General features: G+C 52.7%; 3 protein-coding genes across 3 annotated transcripts; 2 read left to right on the top strand and 1 right to left on the bottom strand.

Annotated features, from left to right (window-relative positions):
- Window positions 1-2,932: 2,932 nt before the first annotated feature.
- NUDC (nuclear distribution C, dynein complex regulator) lies at window positions 2,933-11,761 on the bottom strand. The gene is made up of 9 exons (XM_065744449.1): window positions 11,637-11,761; window positions 10,458-10,535; window positions 8,277-8,480; window positions 7,716-7,799; window positions 7,246-7,365; window positions 6,651-6,845; window positions 5,770-5,853; window positions 5,362-5,480; window positions 2,933-3,632 (listed from the first exon to the last, which is right to left on the bottom strand). Exons 1-9 carry the CDS (start codon window positions 11,730-11,732, stop codon window positions 3,581-3,583), a joined length of 1,032 nt encoding a protein of 343 aa, XP_065600521.1. The 5' UTR covers window positions 11,733-11,761; the 3' UTR covers window positions 2,933-3,580.
- Window positions 11,762-13,068: 1,307 nt separating this feature from the next.
- On the top strand, window positions 13,069-14,720 carry NR0B2 (nuclear receptor subfamily 0 group B member 2). The gene is made up of 2 exons (XM_065744613.1): window positions 13,069-13,756; window positions 14,160-14,720. The coding sequence occupies exons 1-2, from the start codon at window positions 13,231-13,233 to the stop codon at window positions 14,438-14,440; spliced, it is 807 nt and encodes a 268-aa protein (XP_065600685.1). The 5' UTR covers window positions 13,069-13,230; the 3' UTR covers window positions 14,441-14,720.
- A 1,928-nt stretch (window positions 14,721-16,648) lies between these two features.
- Window positions 16,649-21,128, top strand: GPATCH3 (G-patch domain containing 3). The gene is made up of 7 exons (XM_065744463.1): window positions 16,649-17,006; window positions 17,239-17,657; window positions 18,967-19,141; window positions 19,508-19,567; window positions 19,830-19,951; window positions 20,093-20,220; window positions 20,740-21,128. The coding sequence occupies exons 1-7, from the start codon at window positions 16,649-16,651 to the stop codon at window positions 20,957-20,959; spliced, it is 1,482 nt and encodes a 493-aa protein (XP_065600535.1). The 3' UTR covers window positions 20,960-21,128.
- Window positions 21,129-22,132: the final 1,004 nt, after the last annotated feature.

Below are 22,132 nucleotides of genomic sequence, written 5' to 3'. Positions count from 1 at the left end.
CCAATGCCCTTTCTATCAATTCTTGCAGTGCTCTTCCTGGAAGAGGTCGCTCTTCCTCCTGCGTGACCCTGGGCAGGTGAGGTGTCTCCTTCTGCTTCCCCTGGGGATCCGGGGAGGGCTGTGGCTCAACACTTCACGTCTGCTCATTGCAGCTCTGCCTGCTGGCTGCAACGTGTGCACAACACGGGACCTCATCCCCAAACAGCAGCATTGTTCAGACCACTGCTGCAAGTTCACTCGTTTTGCATGTAAAAGGTTGTGCTTGCAGCAGCTGCATCCCTGCTGGGAGCTCTGTGCTCTGTAACCTGCTTTGCAGCACTAGCATTGCTGCATCGATCCAGGTTTGCTCACAGCTGCACAGGGAACCGACCTGCTGCTATTTTTTTATCTGAAGGTCATGTTTGCTGTTGACCAAGCTGTCCTGGTTGTTAATGTGATGTTTTCTGCTCCGAGCGATCTGACGCGGTGGGTGTTTGGGATGTGTGACATCCGTCCCAATGAAGGCACACGGACACTGCCTTCTGGGAGTGTGACTCAGCTGTGCCCCCCCCATACAGTGGGGATGGGTGGGATTCCAGCACAGCTTACAGGTTAGAAAGCAGATGCTTCACCCCAACCCCACATCCTGGTCCTTAGTGGTGGAGGAGTGGTGGCTTTCCTCCAAAGCACGTGTTACAGACCTGCTGCCTCTGTTTCCTTCCTTGGGGTTCTGTTTGCTGCTCTTCCCAAAGCAGCATGGGCCAATTCCCAAACAGAGCTAATCGTGGCCTCAGCTGCAGCTCCGGAGGGTGGCAGCACTGACACGGCTTGTGCGGGCACGACACGCGTGTGACAGGCGAGGGGCCCTCCGGTGGCCACCAGCCCCGAGCACAACCTCGTCTGGGGTGCGGGCATTTGTTGGGAACGGAGAGAGAGAAATATCTGTCGGGTTTGGTCCCTGGTGCCCCTTGTCACAGTCGTTTTCCTGCACAGGAACTGCAGTCCGGATAACGGCTCCGAGGAAGGCAGAGGTTTGTGCTTTAAGTCACTTCTGCTGTGGGAACGGAGCCGTCCCACCCGGCACTCAGCTCCAAAGGAAAACACTTTCGGGAGCCAAAGGGTGCTGGGTTCAGCTCGTGTGGCAGCTGGGTGCCACGCAGGGGACAAGGCCAGCAGGAGAAACACCTTCTGTTCCGCTGGCCGCGAGGGTTGAAGTCCAGGGGTAGCACTGGGATCAGGGGCAGTTCACAAACACAGCACGGGGCACTCACCCGCCTGCAGCTCAGAGCACTGCGAGGGGCTGCTTCTCCCAGGGCTGTGTCACAAAGAAAGGCAAACGGCACCGCTTCCCCCTCCTCCCCGCGTCCCAAATTCCCTCTCAGCTTCCTCTGGGGTCACTGCTCCTTCCTGCTCTTTGCTGTTTGCCCTTGGCTGCTCCCTGCTTCCCTCCTGCCCTGACACCGAGCACAGCACCGTGCCAGCCCCAGCTGGGACACGTGGGAGTTCCCCAGTCATGGTTACAGCAGCTGAGACCCCGCAGGAGCTGAGGCAGAGGTGCCCGGTTTGGTGACAAAACACAACCCAGCCCCACGTGGTGACGGGATCCCAAAAGGGGGCACTTGGGGTGCCAGGTGTGGCTCAGTGGGGAAGCAAGCAGGGCTGGGTTCAGTGGTGGTTATGAGCAGTGCCCGGGGCCTGCCCGTGCTTGCTCTGCAGGAGCTGCAGGTTGGAGCCCAGCCCCATCCACTCACCCTCAGCTCCAGGAGCAGCCTCACTGCTTTGCTATGGGACACGGAGAACAGCAGCTCAGCCTGCTCGCTGGGCCACCCCTGTATTTCAGAGCAGCACAGTCCAGTGCCACAGTACTGAAAGGAAACCAGCACAGGGTGAGCTGCAGAGCCCGACCAGAAGGACCCAGAGCAGAGCACACACATCCCAGCAGGTGGTGGCGGGCAGGCTGCAGGCAGCTGCCCCACAAGGGCACTGCTTAACTGGGTGGGAGCTGGTTCTTTTTGAACCTGAGGGCCTATAAAACTGGGAGAGTGAATGCTCAGTGTCCTACCATTCAAAAAATAAAAGCCAGTAAGGCAGGTGCAAGGCCACGCCGGACTTTGCCCAAGCAGGATTTTCCACCGCTTGTGCCCACTCCCTCTGGGAGGAGGCAGACACATTTTGGAGTGGTGGAGGCAATAATAACCCTGGGATTTTGGGGCAGCCTGTAAAGGGTGGACAGGAGCTGTGACACTTTCCTTGTCATAAAGCAGACCTGGGGCAAGGGCGGCTTCCTCAGCAGTCACACACTGCTATGTAGAGAATGGGGAGCCTGAAGCCACATGCATAGAACAGCACTCCTGAGCAACACACAGCATCCTGCAGTCTGTCCTGAGCTGGGGGAGCAGAAGTTAGGATGAGAGGAAGCTGAGAAGGATTCCCAAGCAGCTACAGAGCAGAAACCCCAGCCCCTAGCAGGCAGCCCCCCCTCCCAGCTCACGCCCGAAGTGCACGGCCCCCCTGAAGCCCTCCTGCACCATGAACCAAGTGCTCTACTCAGAAATTTGACACTTTTTTTTTTCCTTTATGTTGCACTGCAGTTTTAACAAAGACACGAACATGCGGAGTGACACTGCTGTCAGCAGCAGCTCAGAACAGAAGGCAGCAATGCCTGTCAGTAAGCAGCAGGAAGAGAGGCTCTTGGAAAAGAGGCAGGTGAACTCTCAGTAAGAACATTATCCCAAAGACCCCCACACCCTCCCCTTGCCCACAGCCACACACCCCCAGCCTTCCCTTGCCATAGGGCAGCACGTCATCCTCTCCAGCTGAAATGGGAGCCCTTCCTTGAGCCCTATGGGGACAAATCTGTTCCACTTCTGGCAACAGAAGCAGCAGTAACCATGGAGGGCACCTGAGTGCAGCTCAGCCACGAAACCCTGTCCAAACGTGACCCATTACAGGTGAGAAGAAAGGAGTCAGCTTTATCCTTCCCTATTGTTTTTGGGCAGCAGCACAATGCTGTCTGCTACCTTAAAGTGATGGGTCACAGCAACGAGCAGCAGCCTTTCTCTACTGCAATGGCTATTTTATTTTATTCTTTTCTAAGACTGCTGTTTTCCCTGCCCAGGGAGGCAGAACCAGAATTATTCCCTAAAATAAACTGACCTTTTGTTTTCACAGGAGAGCAAGAATGCCAGATCAGGGAGGGAGGAAAAAACTCAGGAACACCTGCAGCCAAAACTGAAATGGCAAAGCAGGGATGAATAGCTCCAAAGAGCCAGGAGATTAAGCCAAGCAACACATTAAGGATACGTCCCCAGATGTCCCAGGTCTGGCTCTTGAAGCCTTGTTTGCTCTAGCCCCTCCTTCTCTCCTAACTGCTGCTTGGGAAGTGCCACAGATGGCTCTGAGTGGAGCTGCTGCAGGCTGCTTCTGTGGCCTAGCATTCTGCTCAACACAGGACAACTGAGGATGACTTCACAGAGCTGCCTCCACAGCAAGCTCAGCTGGGGATGCTGCAAGTGTTTACTTGCCCAAGGTAAGGGATCCCTACTTATCCAGCAATACATATCCTGTCCCATTCAATGGGCTGTGGGGAGAAGGACAGGGATCAGTTGAATTTGGCCTTTGAAAAATCCATTTCTGGATGCTGCTCCATGAACCTGCAAAGAACACAAAGACAGCAGCTAGGTTATAAGTCAGCAGGAGCCACAGAAAGCTCTCCCCAGGGCCACACAGTGAGCACCTGAGAGGCTCAGCACCCCCTCGACTCCATTTCAGCTCATTCATGCAGCCTCCTCCCAAGGGGTAAGACATCCCTACTTCCTGTACTATCAAGTTTGCTTCCTCTCCACACCCTCCACAGCAGGGATTGTTTTACCAAGCTCCCCAGTTCACACTGCCCAAACTACAAATGCTTTTTCCTCAGGTCAGTAGTATCAGCAATTCTGCCAGCCACCAAGGTCAGTGAGCCCAGACACAAGGCAGTTTTTTATCAGCTACACACCCTTAACTGCTGCCTCTCGGACAGACACGTAGCAGCTATGACACTGATTGTGGGGCAGAGGGGAGATTATAAGGGTAGATTAGGATTTAAGCTTAAATGTGTTACCATACACATTACTGGAGACATAGGGACTATCTCCAGTGCAACTTTAGACTAAGCACAACCTGATTTCAAATGTACTGCAGTCTCAGCAGATATGACTATTTGGACACAGATTGCCCCATCAGAAAGTTCTGAGAACTGAACTGTGCCTATGGGAGATCAGGAGTGGGGCATTAGGGCACACAGATGCCCCTGCCTTCTTTCTCTGCCCTGCAGTTCACCATGGGATACAACACAATTGTGTGTGGGGGATATGCAGGGGATGAGGAAAGGGCAGGCCCCTATCTCAGGCCCCTCTGTTTTCCCTGAAATGCTACTGTAGTGTTTCCACTTTCCATCTCACTGGAAATATGCACAGTGAGAGCAGCCAGGAGGAGCTCACCAGCAAAGATTAGAACCCACCTGGGTGTCAAGTCCACTTTGGTCTGAGCAAAGTTTAAACTTCCTATCCAATCTTTACCAGCCAATAATTTGCACGTGGGCCAAACCTGAGGAGCAGTGAATGAGTGGTCTTGCTGAGGTACCTGTGCCACTTCCAGCAGGCAAGGACTACCTGCCACTCCACAATCTCTTCAGGCACTGAGGAAGTCTGGTCTTTAATCTAAAGCAGTCTTGCTCTACTCTAAACTCAGTGAACTGCTCTGAGCAAAGCTTCTGCCAGCACAGATAAGCTGAGGAAGGAAAAGAAGCCAGGTGCAGAAGGAAGGCCTGCTACACCAATCCTCCTTCCAGCACTAAGAGATGTGGGTTTGTGCATTCTGAGGAAGATGCCTGACTCAGAACTGCCTCCACACCTCCCTGTCTGGCCTTGGGGGCTCCGTGAGTAATTTCCCTGCCAAGGTGCATTTATACCAAACAAGGTAATAAAGGCATAAAAGGACTGTTGGCTTGGAGACAGCTGTCTGGTGACAGGTGTGTAAGGCAGGTTATCTGAGCTACTGAGTGGAGGGAGATTAGAAAACAATCAAGACCATGTTAAAGTTCACTAGAGTTGGTACTTCCATGCTCAAACATGCTTTCTGGACTTGAAATCAGAAGATTAAGACAATGCCAGAGCTGGGCTATTCCCAGAATTTCCCTTTATGTTATCTAGCCCACTGGCTTTTATAGGTGCTGGTGATTAGCCAACAATTCAATGACTTTGTAACTGCAGATTTGAACTCAGGTAGAACTGAAGGGTGACCTGTTCCTTGCTCAGTAACACCACTACGTATCTGTGCAGAGGAAGAGCAGGAGGGGGGTATGGGAAAACAAGCACCCACAAATCCATCAGGTTTACACACTTTTTCAAAATGTCTTGCTTCTTCTGTTCATCAGACGTGGGGAGGCCCATGGATTTCTGTCGCTGATCATACATCATTTTCTCCACCATACTGCGAGTCTCACTGTCCAGGTCTGACAACTGAAACCAGGGAATTCCATCAGAACTGAAATCACTTTGCCCAAGGCACACACACAGACACACACAGCATGGATATTCTGATGGACGTAATGCTGTATGCACAGTCAGAGAAATATCAGAGGCTCCAACTTGTCTCAGCTTTGTTCAGCTGCAGTTTTGGGAGCACCTGTAAGATGGCATCACATTGCAGCAGTGCTCCCAGTGTTGTTTGGGATTTTTATGCTGGTAGAACAAAAGTTATAGAAGTTGAATGTGAATGTGTTCAAGAGAAGGCTTCATTCATTCTTACCTTTGAGTTTTCTGGATTAATTTTCTTGGTGTTGATCTCTGGGTCTGTGGAGACTAGTTTGTTCCACCATTCCATCTTGTTGATCTGAGGGAACAAAGAAGCAAAAAGTACTTCTTTTTTCTGGACTTGCTCTTGGCTTTTTATGTCTCAGCCACTGGAAAAAGCTGCTGGAATCAAACTTTATTTGACAGTTCTCTGAAGTGTCAGTAAAATCTGAACCTGGATAAAGGGCATTACTTTCATTTCTAACCACTTCAGGTATCTACAGTTTCCTCAACTGGCAAAGCCAAGAGCACAACAGATGTCATGGTTGGCACAGCAAGACAGAATTACAATAAAGAATTGCCTTTAGAGGCCCAGAAGGGACATGAGAATCCAAGGACAGACTTATTGCTGCTCATGTCACTAACAGATGTGAAAGAATGGCACAATTGCACTAAGGAGCAACTTCAAAACATCTGACTTCCTTCAGATTTTCCTGATTTGCTGAAAATATTAATTGGGGATCCTGGATTACAGCATCATAGAATCCTTCAGTTTGGAAGGGACCTTTAAAGGCCATCTGGTCCAGCTCCCCTGCAATGAGCAGGGACACCCACAGCTCCATCAGTGCTCACAGCCCCTCCAGCCTGACCTTGGCTGTCTGCAGGAATGGGGCACCAGCACTTCTCTGGGGAATCTGTGCTGGTGCCTCACCTCCCTGCAGGCAAACAGCACACAGGGCCAAGTGGCTACACCCTGGCTTCCAATAACTTCACTGACATTGGACCAAGGACAAGTACAGTTCTTCTGTTCCAGCTTAAAAAGCCCTGTGCTCACTAGTTTTGAGACCCTGATTTCACCAGGCAAGTCCCAGCCCTCCCCAGTTAACACTGCTTTACCTTCTCCAGGTGCACAGTGACTGTTTTACCATCTTCAATCAGCCAAGAACTCTCCTCCACCTTCACTTCATTGAAAAGCTCTCCATCAATAAGAGGAGGATGGCCCTTCAGGCCCACTCGGAGGCGCCGTCTCTGGACATCCACCACCACATCCTTCCCCTTCAGTCGGAAGTTCACCTTGAAAGGGATGGCCAGCTGGAACAGACAAAGGTCAGATGTGAGGAGCAGAGCAATTAAGTCTCTCCTTGCCCTCTTGTGCTGCTGTTGTAAGACTCTGCCTTTTGCCAGAGTAAGATACGATAATTCTTGCTGCTCGAGGGAGAGGTGAAAGGAGTGTAAATTTAGCAATAGTGTGGCCAATGCATCTCCAAGAAGGGAAGCAGATTTTCCTGTCCTCTTCTAACTTTGTTTGCCAAAGTTTGGCAGAGTTAACTACAGCTTCTGGCAGTTTAATTTAGTCACCAGACTGTCCCCCAGCTATTGAAATGTTGTCATTAAGTAAAATTAACAACCTCCAGGTCCACTATTCTTACCAGCACCTACTCTTATTTTGTGGCTAAGATTCCTCAGACCCTGTATATAAGGCAGTACTTACATCCAGCTCTGAAAGTGTCTGTGTCCATCTGTAATTTGGGAGGTCAGCTCCATTGCCAGCATTGGGTTTAAGCTTTCCTTTATCATTCTCATCCTTCTCTTCTTCATCTGTTTCTGTTTCCTAACCAACCAATTGAAAGTGAAAAGAAAGAAGTTTTTTCAAGTCCCCATATACCCCTCACAATTATAAGAGTTTCAGGTTAGTTGAATGTAACTGATATTTGAATAAATTTAGCTCTAAATGAAATGGTGTTTCTGTTAAAATAAAACTACAAGGGAAAAAAATGCATTGCAGTTTTTGGGAATTAAGCATTGTTAGGACCAGGGCACAGCACAGAAGAGAAAATCAGCTCCGGTGCATATTCTCAAAGAAAGGCAGATGGGACATCCCCTAATATTCACAAGAGTTCTCAGGGTTATCCAGAAAAATACTTCTCTCGGTCTGAAATGAAGTCCCCAGGTGAGCTTTACCTGTTTGTTAGAATCTGAAGATTCACCATCATCCTCTGAGGATTTCACTGGGACACTGTTGACCTCTTTCTGTGCCTCTTTCTTCTGTTTAAGAAGAGAATTAATGCATTAGGATAGTTGAATACTTTGTGTTACTTGCTCATCTGACACTAGGTGGCTTCAACTTCTCCAGCTGAAACCAAAGAGCCAGACTCAGCTACACTCCGAGAGACCCAAGGGGAATTTTCAGCCTTTGGAATACAGTGTTACAGGAAAATGACACTACTGAAGGGAAAACTAGTTTGGTCCTCACCCCAGGACACCTACAGCAGAAGGAATTGCAATACTGAGACACCTTGCTGAGGGCGAAGGGACTCATGGGCAAACCCACAGCAAAACTGTTTGCCCTAGGTTGCTCTACTTCAGGAGCTCCCCACCTGCTCCCACCTGGAGGTTCTGATGACACAAAGCTGCGAGTCCAAGCTATTGAAACAACTCAGCACTACTTGAAATATGCACTGGCAAATGGGGGAGGCAGCCTGGACTTAGCTGGCAACCATATGTGCCAAGTGAAGCTCTCACCTGATCAATTTCCAGCTGCAGCCTTTCTGCTTCCTCATCTGTAAGTTCCTTAATCCTTGGCTCGTTTGCTTCCTGCTTTGCTTCTTTGGCAAGCTTTGCAGCTCTCTCTGCCTTCTCCCGTCGTTCTGCCTCCTGACGAGCCTTCTTCTCCTTCCTCTCCTTCTGAGCTAGTTTGTTGTGATGGTTGAAGGAGTCTGTGATCAGCTGAAAAACAGGAATGCGTTTAAAAACCTAAAGAAATCTTTTTTTTTCAAAACCAAATGAAGCCAACTCACTATATACAAAGTTTTTTTGGTTTTTTTTTGTGTGTGTGTGTCCTTTGTGGTATTCCAGCATTCCTAACTCAGCCATCTAACAGCTCCCCCATAGATCTAGGAAAGCAGGAAGAATGGAGACACTGGACCTAGTTTTTACACCTACTTCTGACCTCTCCCACAACTGGGCTTTCCCCAGTCTGGATTACAAAACCTTTGCCATGAAGAGATTCTGTAGCTCCTGGAAATGTTGCTACCACTGCAACAACAAAGTCGAGCAGAAATCAATAGGTATCAGTCTAATTAACAGTGTCGTGATTTAGAGGAAGAATACTTGAAAAGTTCATTTTACTGAAGGTCAGGTTCCAACAGAAATCTTTGCTTCAAACCTAACTTCAACTTCTCGTGTTGTTGTGTCTAGGAAATGCAAATTCTCAAGGTCTCTGAAGCAAATGTCTGTGCTGCTCAGAGGGAAAGCTGAGTACACAGGCAGGAAGCCAGAGCAACTGCCTCGTGCTCCATAATGCCAGAGAGCACTGTGCAAAACAGCATGGAAGAGAACTGCAGTCTGTTCCAGAAAACAACTCAGAATCTGAGAAAAGAAATCAGTGGAGGGAGCACTCAGATGCAGGTGCCAGGTACCTCTTAATGTAAATCCCAGAAACCCTACAAGGAATGAGCACCTTTCCAGAGCAACTCAAAGCATCTCCTTTTACATCAACCACCAGCTACTTCTGCTTTTGTTTTCAAAGGGCAAAGAAAGCTTTATTTACACAACCTGAGTCCAGCGTCTCCTAGGACACAGAAGTGAAGTCATGCACCTCCCAGCCACTGCTCCCAACTGTACCCACAGAGAGCAAAGCTATTTAGCTACTTAACTTCCAACAACAGCAGGCAGTACCTCCAAAAGCAACCATCAGGGCTCATCTCCCAACTGCAACTCACAGTTTTGTTCCTTGGGAGCACAGAAGCACCCATGAATTTGAGGACATACGTTCTCTAGTGTCAGAAAAATAGCACTAGACTTCATTTCCTTCTTCCTTTGAAATCATCCACTTTCCCATCCCTCACCTGCCTTAGTTCTGTTACTTTGGAGACTAGAGAGTACATTCTGCACTCTGTTAGCAATTAATCCCTTCCCTAATGCATTCACCATGGCAACAGCACCTGCTTTGCTCACAGGGAGTTTTAGTAGTCCAAAAAGTCCTTAGAAGAGACATGCACTCTGGGCTTTTCACTCTATTCTGTACTGGCTGTGGAATCTAGAAGTATCAGACCCTCCCACAACATCAGCTCCCCTGCAATCCCTGCTGCAAACACACAAAGTTTGAACGTCAGAAGGGCAGAGAGCAAAGGCAGCATCCAGACAAGCATTACAAGGCAGTTCTCATGCTAAGCAAGCAGGAAACAGCTGCTATACTGGCAAGTACAACTGAGGACCCTTCAGAAAAGCTGGCAAACTGGTGCTGAAATGCTCAGCACACTAGTGAGGCAGCCTGGAGCTGAGGCACGCTGAGACTTACAGGTACAGCAGCCCAGAGACAAAGGTGCAGCTGCACGATGTGGACTTTGGGCTTTTTCAGAGGTGAACAAACAAGGCAACACACAGTTATCAGTATGGCAGTGTCTGTCACCGTTAAGTCAGTGTGTCTGGCAGGTTTGCTTTCCAAACAAGCCTTTGGTCAGAGCATGGCAAAAACCTGCACCACCAGTATCACCTGAACAAGCAATCGTGCCTCATCACAGACAGGGACAGCTCACTGTTACCTCATTTCAGTGGTGTTCTACCACAGACTGCTCACCCCCAAATGCATCAGAGGGTCTTAGGACGTTCAGGAAAGGAAAGCTTAGCACGACATTGACACAGCTTACACATAAATCAGAAGACATGACAACTTCCAGATGCTGTTTTTTTTTTTTTTTTTACCTTCTCTGCTACGCCATCTTCTCCACCAGTGAAGAAATCTGTTTTACGCCTCAGGAAACTAAAGAATGTGTTCACAAGCTGGCAGAGGGAACAGGGAAGGAGGATGGGAAAAGGGTGGGAAAAAAAAAACAGAGCAATGAGACCAGATCACTTCAAGGCACTTCAAGTGTAGTGAACAGTCTTTATTCCATCCTTATCATCTGTGTCAGGATCATACTGAAATCTTCTGGCTGTTTCCTAAAGAAAACATCCAGTGGCTTGTGTGAAGATCCATACCCTGGATCTCTGTTTTTCAGGGCAGGTATCCCAGAGTGCAGCCATGTTATTCTCAGATCACGTTGGAGATGAACCTATGTGGATATCCCAAGCTGCTACTCAGCCCCACCTGATGCAGGAACTTTGGGCATGCACACACTCATACACACGTGTACGTGTAAAGGTTTACACGTGTACTGCATTATACTGCCTTGCCCTCAAGGCACACATGTCCACCCTTTCCAGCTCTGTGTCCCATTTACATTCTCAAAGGGCCAAACTTCTTTTGCTTCCCACTAACTACTTCACTACCTGCCATGTGTTACTGATGGATGGAAATGCACTCTCTCAAAGAACATGATTTTATCTTTTTTCCTCCCCCCAGGAATTACATCCTGTTGGTATTCCAATCTGAACGTTGAGGACTGAACAAGGAGCTATCTTCAGCACCATTCCTCCGAAATTTTGGCGTGAAGGGGATACTTCCACACATCCCTCCTTCATCTTCAGGACCCTGAGACCCCAGCAAGAGCTGCCACGTGAGGAGCGTGAAGACGTGAGAGCCCCGTGAGGAGGAGGGGAGCCGTGCCGAAGCAGCCAAACACCGGGGGGGTCTCAGGGAGGCCACCACCGTGTGGCTGCACTGAGAAAGCACTGAGAAAGCGCGCTCCTTCTTCCTGCTCACATCCTCGCCCCGGGGCACTACGCAGCGGTGCCGCGGCCGAGGGAACGGGATCCGCACGCTGAAAAGCGGCCACGCAGCGGAGCTCCTCAGCCCTTCTCCAGCACCACGCGCGTCACCACGTGCCGCCGCCATTAAATCACGCGCCGCCCCTCCTCCCGGGCCCGCCCCGCTCCTCCACACCCAACCACCACCGGGAGCGCGGATCACGCTCCGGCCGCCCCGCGAGCGGCGGCGCTAACCTCGCACACGCCGCCCTGGTGCTGCTGGGCCATGGCCAGGAGGATGCCATCGAAGCGGTCCTCCTGCTCCGCCGCCTCCTCCGCGCTCAGCCCCATCCTGCCGCCGCCGCCGCCGCAGAGCCCTCACGCTCCTGCTAACGGAACCGGAAGCACGCTAGGCGGAAGCGGATAGGGCGGGCACCTCCCTCGGCAACCAATCGCAGCGTTCGGCTGCGCCACCGCCTTCGCGGATTGGTGGAGGCCGTAGGCGGGGTGGAGAGGCGGGAAGAGCGGCGCGGGGCTCGGTTGCTATAGCGACGGCGTGGCCTCGGCCTTTCCAGAAAGCTCCACGGGGTCTCTGGGCCCGAGATGGGGCGGGGATGTTTAGGCCCGGACAGTGCCTGCCTTGTCACAGCGGGACTGAATTCCCCGCAGTCACCATACGCTTCATCCAGGCCTAAACAGGGCAGAGGGCCTGCGGCCTGCAGTGGGGAGAGACTGCGCCAGCCCCTGCTGGCTGCTGCGGACCTCTCCTTGCCCCTGGGAGCTGGTTGCACTCCTGTTTTGCACCAAGAGCTGCATGCCTCGGGGTGAGTTGTCCTGTATTTGCACAGGGTGACTACTGCCCAAAGTCCCCCTGAAATCAGTCAGCAGATGCTGCCGCTTCCCTGACAACTTGTGCTGGCCAACAGACACGAATACCTGGGTGTTTTGTGGTGTAAATCCATAAAAGTGTCCCAAGGTTCCCCCTGGTTTGCACACAAAGAGCTGTGCACCCTTAAGGTGAGCTGCTCCCATCCCCACGGGGTTCACCGGATCCTCCTGGGTGAGGAATTCCTCACAGGCACCCCTGAAATCCATAATTACCTGCTGCCACCTTCCTTCTGATCAACACATATAAATACCTGGCTCTTACCTACACAGCATTTCTCCTGCAGCACACGGGGCGCTCTGTCTGGTTTAGTCTTGCAATTCACCGGCTTCTTTAACTGCAACAGCACGAATCTGTCGACAAGGTTAGGCAAACATCTGCTGATAAAATGACTTCCAGGTTGCTCTTTCCAAGGCCAGAGCACACAGGCTGTTTGCCACGGGGTCCTCACTCCAGACGAGTGCTGTGTATGTGTGTGTGTGTGTGTGTGTGAACTTGTTGGCAGCGACACCTGCCAGATAGCACAGCCTGATTGCAGCGTGGGGCCTTGGTGCCATGGTACAGCCCGGGTTAATGACTTTGTTTATACTGTTTGGGTAATTGTGATAAGGCTGCCCAACCCGCTGCCCCATCCCCTCGCTGTGGCTGCTGGGGTTTCATTGAGAAAACGGCCGCTGACGCCATGCTGAGAACTTGCTGCTCGCAGCCAATCAGTCTGGGGTTGGTTGGTTGGTCGTTGTTTTTTTTGGTTTTTTTTTAATGAGGACCGCTTAATCACGGAGCGGTCAAGGCTGGGAAGGGGTGTTCCACTTGTGACCGAGCCTTATAAGAGCAGGCTTGAACAGCCATGTGCTGGCAGAGCAGGGAGGGCAGGTCACTTCCAGGCTGAGACGGGGAGGAAGCTTGCAGGTTGTTCCCATCTGTGGAGTTTCACAGAGGATAAAGGCTCCCAGTTCTGCGCTGATGACCAGTAGCCCGGACATGGACTGCGAGAGGTGCCAGTGCCAGCATGAAGACAAACACTCAGCTATTCTCTACACCCTCCTCAGCCAGAACCTGAGCCACAGCCCACCCCACCAGCGCTGCCTGTGCCACCAGCGCTGGACGGTCTGCCTCCGGACACCCCATGTCACCTGCCAGGCTGCCTCTGATGTGCTGGTGAAAACCATCAGCTTCATGAAAAACCTCCCTTCCTTCCACCTGCTGCCACGAGGGGATCAGCTCCTGCTGCTGGACAGCTGCTGGGTCCCCCTCTTCCTCCTGGGGCTGGTCCAGGAGACGGTGACATTTGAGGTGATGGAGACCCCAGCCCCCAGCATGCTCGAGAAGATCCTCCTCGATGGCCAAAGCAAAAGGCAGGAGCCTGAGTGGACGCAGCCCATGCTGGCTGCTGTGCAGTGGCTGCAGTGCAGCCTCAACACCTTCTGGAGCCTGGACTTGAGCCCCAAAGAATACGCCTACCTGAAGGGAGCCATTCTCTTTAATCCCGGTGAGTGCTCAACCCTCCCAGCTCTGCCTGCTGGTGGCAAGAGAAAGCCCTGCATGAGCTCGTGTCTAAAAACACACCTCTCGGCTTGGAGTTTGGGCAAGAGTGTGTGTGAGAGCAGAGAGCTGCTCCCATTAGCATTAGCACCAACAATGCAGTTTGCAGCTCGGAAGCAGGGAGGAGGGACACTGAATGCAGACCTCCTCACCTCACAAAGAACCCTGGGACTTAACTCTACACAGCTTTTGTTTGCTCTGTTAACTGTATTTACTCCCTCAACATGACAGCCCTGAAATGCATGTCATTAGTGTGGCACTCGGAGGAGATACAGCGACGGAGATGGGAGAAACCTGGAGCTGTTTTCCAGCCTTCCTCCTCACACGCTCTTCCTCCTTTCTCTTGGCAGATGTCCCAGGGCTGACAGCCTCCCTGTACATCGAGAGCCTGCAGCGGGAAGCCGAGCGAGCACTTCAGGAAGTCGTGCAGATCCTGCACCCCGAGGACCAGGACCGCTTTGCTCTCATTTTGCTGATCACCTCCACCTTGAAATCCATCCCTCCTGCCCTCATCACAGACCTCTTCTTCCGGCCCATCATTGGCAACGCAGACATCGTTGAGCTGATCGTGGATATGCTGTATGAAATCACCAGCTGGCAGCTGGCTCCCTCACCACGCGTGGCTCTCTGAGCAGCTGTGCTCCTCCACAGCCCTGTGGATGCTGGCCAACACCTCGCAGGGCAGCGGGGAGAACTGGGGAGCAGGCATTCAGGACAGGAGCTCTGAGCTCCACAGGCTTTGCTTGTGGCTCTCAATAGGCTGCAGGGCTCAGCAAGGTTTTAGCAGAGCACAGGGAAAGCAGCCTTGATTCAGCAGATGTCTGTGGCAGCTCCTGCTCCACCTCTGTTTCAAGGAGTGTGAGTATGTGTGTGTGGCTGTTCCCCTGTTCTGTAGCTGGTGGTACTCAGCTGCCAGCTGAGTGATGAGCAGAGTGAGGGGCAGCCCTGTGACACAGAGCAGACCAAGTCAGAGCCTGCTCCAGGTTTTTTCTCTCTCTGAATCCTTGGTTCAGTTAAAATCAATGTGTGTTTTGCTGTTAACTCCAAGAGATGGGGTTTGACCTCAGCTCACTGCCCATGGCAGCTCAACTCTGTGGTAGTGGTATTTGGGGGTGCTGAGTATCTTATCTTCACTGGAATCATTTGTAGAGCATTACCGAGTGCAAACAGAAAGCAATTAGGTCTCGAAGTCTTGGCCAATGTGTTCTGTGCATGAAATTTCAGAAATATTCCTAAGGATCCCCTCAGGCACCGAGAGGGAAAGGTATAAAAGGGTTCAGGGTGTGCAGGCTGCCAAATGGACGCCCCCTGCCTTTCATTAGCTTGCATCTTGTCCCCATTATGCCATGAACTGCAACGGGATTGCTAGCAGAGCAAGGGATTACTTAAGAGCAGCAAAACGTGTGGCAAATAATGCTGCATGAGCACTGGGGAGTTCACCCTACCTAAACACCGCGGGGCTGCTTGTAGCAACAGCTCAGGCTCTGCTCCTGCGACCACAGCGACACACTGAGCTGCAGACACAGCAAACGAGCAGGACTGTTATTGGCAGAGCTGTCCCTGCCTTGAGTTACAGCTGGTTAAAATGCAGCACGTCGGGTAAGCTCGCTCCTGCTGTCTGCGGCTTTGGGACGGCAGTGTTTGGGGAGCGGACCTTCGTTCCGTTTGTATATAGGACGCGGTAAATTATTATTTTAATAAAATGGTTTGCATTTTGGAAAAACGGCGGTGACTGCCAAGGGAGGGTGTTACATTTCTGGGGTTCTGGACTCACAGAAGCTGCGTGGTTCTGGAAGGGACGAGCAGGAACAGAGAGTTTCCCCACAGGCTCTCGGTGCCTCGTCATCGCAGGGGAGCGTTGCGGTGCGGTCCCAGGAGCTGTCTGACTCACAGCCCCGTGCTCCCAGCAGAGAGAAATGTGCAGAGGCAGCAGAACCGCAGCCCGTCCGTACGCTGCACCTTCCTTCACGCACGCAGCCGTGCCCGGGGGTGCTGAGGCAGGAGGTGGGTGCTGACTCACCTGGATGTGCACACAGCCGTCAGCGGGCACGGAGAGCAGCCCGTGTGCGTGCACGGCCCTGCACAGGCGCCTGGTGGAGCCACGCGACGTCTCCCAGTGCCCCATCACCCTCCTACCCACTGATCCACACCACGTTTGAGCCGGGAGCCCGGAGGGAGAGCGGAGCGTTCTGCCCATCTGTCCCTCCACCCCTGCTGCCAAAGCGCAGTAGGTCGCTTCCGAGGTGATCTCAGCCCCTGACAGCCGTTTTCCGAGGGGAAGGAGCTTATGAGTCACTGCGTGATTTCCGCAGGTCCACGCCAGCCACGAGCTGCTCAGCACGGTGACACGCACGTGAGTCACTGCGTGGGGCGCCCATTGGCACAGTGACCCAGCAGCAGCAGGCAGGTGTCTGTGCACAGGGAAGATCCGCGGTGCCTCCATCCACGCACGGATCCCCCATCCCTGGGGGAGCTCCTGAGCGGTGGGGGAGCATCTCACTTCAGCCTACGACACCATAGCATCGCCCTTTTTCCCTGTCCTACACGTCAGAGCTACGGTTTACCTAGCGTAAAGGAAAAGGAAAAAAAGGAAAAAGGAAAAAAGGGAAAGGAAAAAAGGGAAAAGGAAGAAAAGGAAAACGAAAAAAGGGAAAAGGAAGAAAAGGAAAAGGAAAAAAAGGAAAAGCCAAGCCCTCCCCCCGGCCTGCGCTGCACGGACCCCCCCCCAGCGCCTGCAGTACCCCCTCCCCGCCACGAGGCGGCGCCCTCCCCACGCAGGTCTGCCGATGACGTCATCACAGCGCGCCCAGCCATTGTGACGCACGGCGCGGCGGAGAAGATGGCGGCTCCGCGCTGTGGGCTTCCTAATGGCGGCGCGGCTGCCGCGCGGTACTGCCTGGTGAGCGGCATCCCGGCCGCGCTGCGCTCCGCTCAGCTCCGCGCCTACTTCAGCCAGTTTCTGGAGGCCGGCGGTTTTCTTTGCTTCCACTACCGCCACCGCCCCGAGCGCCCGCCGGTGTGTGGCGGCGATGAGCAGGCCGCGGATCCCGGCACCTGCTGCTGCCCCGTGGCCGTGCGGCCCGGCCGCGTCCGGCGCTTCGTCCGCATGTACTCGGGCAGGCGCTGGGTCGGGCCCGGGGGCACGTCGTTGCCCGGGCGCTGCCTTGTCCGCAGGGTCCGCCTCAGCCCCGGAGCAGGTACGTCTGGTCCTCCGCTGTGGGCCCGTTGAGCACTGGGTCTCAGCTCCCCCCTCCCGCCCTCCTCTTTCTCCCCTGGTGGGTTTCCTTAACAGTTTGCATCTGTTATGGAGCAAGCAGAGACACTTTGGGGCCGTTCCTCTACCTGCTCCTTCCCAGGAGGGCCCCGATTTGCCCCTCTCTGGTGTAGTGTGTGTTTTCCCGTCCCCAGATCACTCCTCCCCTCTTCCAGGCACGGAGACGTTTCCCAGTGCAGCGGACACGAGGGCTGAAGGTGAAACCATTGCAGAAGCGGACTTGAAGCGGCTGCCTGAGTTCAACCCCCCTTCCTTTATGCCTTCTGGGAACGTGGGCACCCCTCTGAAAGTCTTCCTGGAGCTGATCCGTGCCTGCAGGCTGCCTCCCTGGATCATCAAGAAATTGCAGCTGGATTTCCCGAAGACAGGCTCATCCCGCAGGTATGGGAATGTGCCTTTTGAATACCAGAACACTGAGACAGTTATAGAAGAAGAAAGAGTTTACACTGCTACAGGGGATGAGATTACAGAGGACGAGGGGCCTGTGGCAAGATCTGAGGTGACTGATCCAACCAGTGCTGAGGAAGATGAGGTGGGGCAGGATAAGGAGGAAGAGGAGTCGCACTCGAATGATGTAAGTGGATTTTTGTAGTGCTGCCTGAGGTTAGCCATTGCACTATGAAGCTGAGGGAGTTGATATAACTCTGAGAGCTCATTTTTAATCTTTTAATTGTAGTGTAAAGTCAACTTGACTGAAAACGGTGTCAGATGTGAGTTGTTCACATTTTAAGCTCCTTCGTGCAGATGTTAATACTTCCAAAGCAGCTTGTGTAAGTCAAGCTGCTTTAGAGTGCCAGCAGTAAGAGCTCAGACCAGAGGATGGGGCCTGGGCTGTGGCTGGTGCTGCAGGAGGGGACTCTGCCTGCTGTGTGGCAGGTTGGCTCTGCTGCTGCTTGTAAATAAAGTGGCTGGAGACTGAGGAGCACATTAGTGTTCTGGAAATGACATGCGGAGTCGTGCAAATGGTCGACCTTGAATGCTCCTGCAATACAAGTTAGTCATTTGGAGAAAAATGACTTTCTTGACAAAGACTTCTAGAAAACTGGGCTGGTCTGGCTCTCCAGAGACTCGCACCCTGTGACAGACGCCTGTCTAGCCTGTTCTCCCAAACCTTTTGTTATTACAGAGGCAGTGCAGTCCTGAGGCAAGCCATTCCCGTTCTCAGTTGTCCTGCCATTATACACCAGAATGAACTTGTATGTCAAATCTTTGCTGCAGTTTCATCCCATTAGATTCTTCCTAGCAACAGTGAACACAGAGAACACTTTGTTCCTTCCTTTAAAAACGTTTTTATTCAACACCTGCCTTCAGCCTTTTCCAGACTAAGCAAGTCTGCTCCTCTGCCCATTTCTCATGGGCTCTGCTTCCTGGATCTCTTAGCTGTTCTTTCAGACGTTCTTTAGTTGGTTAATGTCTCCCTTGAAGGGCTGTGCCTAAAGCTGGGCAGACAGCAGTAAAGCTGTCAGTCTGATCTGTGGCTGTGCCAGCAAATGTCTTTTCTGGAACTGATGCAATCTCTTCAGGGATCTTACTTGAGTGGAATTAATTTGGTTGCTAGTGCTGACTTTACGTACAACACACCTGCTCCTTAAATGGGCATCTTTGTGTTACAGATCAGGTACACTGCTGAAAGCATGCTCTGAAGTGGGTGTGATGTGGTATTTTTCACCACTTCTGTCTGCTGACTCTGAAGATGGCATTAGTCAGGGGAATGAGGTCATCAGTGCTGGTCGTGTCAGTGCCTGAAAACAGCAGGCTGAGGCGAGCTCTGTTGACAAAGGTGTTATATAGCAAAGGCATTGCAATGGACCATGAGGGTCAGGGAATTGAGGAGGAGGCTTTGTGCTGCTGCTGTCACCCACCTTTTGCTGGTTTCTTTGCAGGACAACGATACCTGTGAGGAATGGGAACGACACGAGGCTCTGCATGAGGATGTGACCAAGCAGGATCGTGTGGAGGAGCGCCTGTTTGAGGAGGAGATTGAGCTGAAGTGGGAGAAAGGAGGCTCAGGCCTTGTCTTCTACACAGATGCTCAGTACTGGCGGGAGGAGAACGGAGGTAATGTTGGTGTTTGTGTCACTGTATGACAAACTAACCACCACCACAAGCTGGGGCCTGGGGGCCCGGCCTCACAGAAGCAGGTAAATCGAGTATAACCCTTGCAGTTCAGCTGCAGATACAGGCATCTTGCAGTCACTTTTTGAACCTTCCCTTGATGACAAAACCTGCAGGGGTTCTGTCTGATGGCTCGAGGACCTGCTGGTCCTGCTAGTAAGCAGCCTCTTCTGTAAGCACCGTGGCTTATATACCCTAATACCTGTTCCTTCCCATTTTGTTAGAGAAAGCTTGACCACTAGCTAGCAGCTCTTCTGTGTCAGACTTCCACAGCCATTGCCAAAACCATTGCTTTTCTTCTCTTGGCAGACTTTGATGAGCAGACTGCAGATGACTGGGATGTGGACATGAACATCTACTATGACAAAGGTATTTGAGCTTGGAAAAACTTATTAGGAAGCAGAGGAGGTTGGGAAGTTCTGAACCTGCAGAATTTTTGACGTGGGGAACTCAGTCATCCTTTGAAAGCATCCAAGACGTCACTGTACTTGAAAGAACATTTTTTGGCTGTGAGAGTTGCCAAAAAGAACAGGTTCTGCCTCCTTGTTGGGTGGTGCTCTGGGGGAAATCACAGCAGGAAATAGCTTTCCTGAGCTGTGCTACTCTTGACTCTTGCTTCTTTTTTCCCTAGATGGAGGTGACAAGGATGCTCGTGACTCAGTGCAGATGTGGCTGGAACAGAGACTTCGGGATGGCTTGGAGGATGGGTCTACATCAGGGCAGCAAATTGGCACCTTTGAGAGATACACCAAGGTGAGCTTTGAATACAGAGTGGTTGGGGAAAGGCTGCCCTGGTGATGTTCAAAATGTGTGGGTCTTGAGGGAGGAGGTTCTGGGAAGATGAAGGTGAGTTTTATCCAACAACTTCATGACTTTTTTTTCCTGCTCTCCCAGGGCTTTGGCAGGAAGGTTCTGGAGCAGCAGGGCTGGATGGAGGGGCTGGGGCTTGGGAGCAACAACTCTGGAATGACTGAAGCTCTTGACAACGAGGGTCAGAATCCCAGATGCAAGAGAGGTCTGGGGTGAGTACCTTGTCATCCCCTGGCAACCTGTGCCTGGCATCTGTAATTAACTGCCTTAAAAAGAGTGGAGCGTGGACCAGAGCTGTAAGGCTGTGTCCAAGGGGCTTACCACAGCACTCCAGAGCTGACTGCACTGCTCTTTTTGACAGTCAACACTCTTGAAAGGGCTTCTATTGTTAGGCCAGAAGAAATGGAACTGTTGGCAGTGCACAAACGCAGAGTAAAAGCTGTGCTCAGGAATTAAGGGTCGCCTCTGCTACGATATTCTTGTGGGAAAAGCTCAAGTGACCTGAGTGAGATCGTGTGCCTTACTTCTGCCTTCTCTGTGGGCTTTGCTCAGTGCTGTATCTCGCTGTGGTGCGGGCTGGCTCTCAGTCCTGTCTACAAGATGGCCCCAGGACAGAGCACCTGCACTGTTCTGTCCATTCCTCCTTTGTAACTTGGTGGAGACAGCCTGGATCTACAGGGGTACCCACAGCCCCAGCACTATCGGACCCAACGCTGTCTGCTTCCCTCTAGGTACCACGGAGAAAAACTGCCAGCATTCAGCAAGGTGAAAAAGCCACGGAGAGACACTTCTGTCCTCATCTCCACCATCTACGATGACCCTGACCCCATGGACAGTGGTGACCAGCTGCTCAGGCGCCAGCCACCCACTGCCATGAAGTACAGGCAGGACATGCCCTTTGTCCGGGCATCACGTGGCACTCTGGAGAGCTTCAGAGCCCAGCCACACTGAGCAGAGACTGTCACAGAGCCTTTTTACTGTTCCTGTTCCTATTGACCACAGGCTGGCTCCTGCTGGTCTCAGTTCCGGAGTACCGTGTTTGTATATTTGTTTTTAGAAGAAATAATCTGTAACAGAAATTGCCCTGGTTACTTTTTTATTTCCATGAACTATTAAAGTGAGGGGAAAAATGAACGGTCCTGTTTCTTCACTGGGAACAGGGTGGGAGTAGTGTTTTTACACCGGAGCTTTAAAGCTGATGATGTTGCCTGGATCAGCAGAGCTGCTGCGTTAGGTCTGCAGCCAGCTCAGCCCAAAATCCAAAGCACATAGTTCACAGCTCCTTGAGACCGAGGGGAGGACAAGTACAGGCAGGGCCAGCTGTGGCAACGTAACTGTCCTGCAGAAAGCTTGCTGTGGGCTCACAGCTTTGTCTTGCTTGGGCATGACAATCCCACAGTCCCGGGAGAAACTCACTGGGATGAAAGACACGTCCTGGCCGCCTTCGGGAAGGCGTCGCCCTGCGGTCAGGCGTAGCAGCTGCTTCCTTCCATGCCTCTCCAAACCCGAGTCCGGGCTGCAGAGAGCCCTGGGCTGGGAGCTTTCATCCGCGTGGCCTGGCGTTGTGGTGTTAAACGTGAATGAAGCGGGCTCTACCCTGGCCCTGCTGCTTACTCTGCACTTCTCGTTAGGTGTGGCAGAGACGACGTGATTTCTCTCTTTTTGGAGGTGGAGGGCGCGGGGTTCGTGCCTGGACGGAACGAGCGGAGCGGGGATTCGAACCCGCGGACCCGAGTGCCCTTCCGTCCGCCGCGCCCTCCGATCACCAGGGGGCGCTGTGCTGGCGGCCGCCGCTCCGGGGCCGGAACGCGGTGAGCGGGGCCCCGCGGGCACCCGGACCCAGCGCCGCTGCACCGGTGGTGGCGGTGAGCGGGCGGGGGGGGCACGTGGGGGCACGGGGGGGATGTGGGAGACACGGGGGGAGCGGGACACGGGGGGAGCGGGACACGCGAGGGGTGGAGGGAGAAGAGACGTGGGCTGGGAGCGGGGCGTGGGGAGGGATGTAGGCCTACAGAGGGGGGGTGTGGGGAAACGGGGGCGGGTGGGGACGCGGGGGGAGGCGATGTGGGGGCACAGGGGACGCTCAGCGCTGTGCCGCGGCTGCTCGCGCTGCAGGGCTCTGCC

The sequence above is a fragment of the Cyrtonyx montezumae genome, unplaced genomic scaffold (genome assembly GCF_038088225.1).
Source record: "Cyrtonyx montezumae isolate F1298 unplaced genomic scaffold, pur_monq_1.0 scaffold_31, whole genome shotgun sequence".
Lineage (NCBI taxonomy): Eukaryota > Metazoa > Chordata > Aves > Galliformes > Odontophoridae > Cyrtonyx > Cyrtonyx montezumae.
This window is presented reverse-complemented; position numbering and strand designations above follow the sequence as displayed.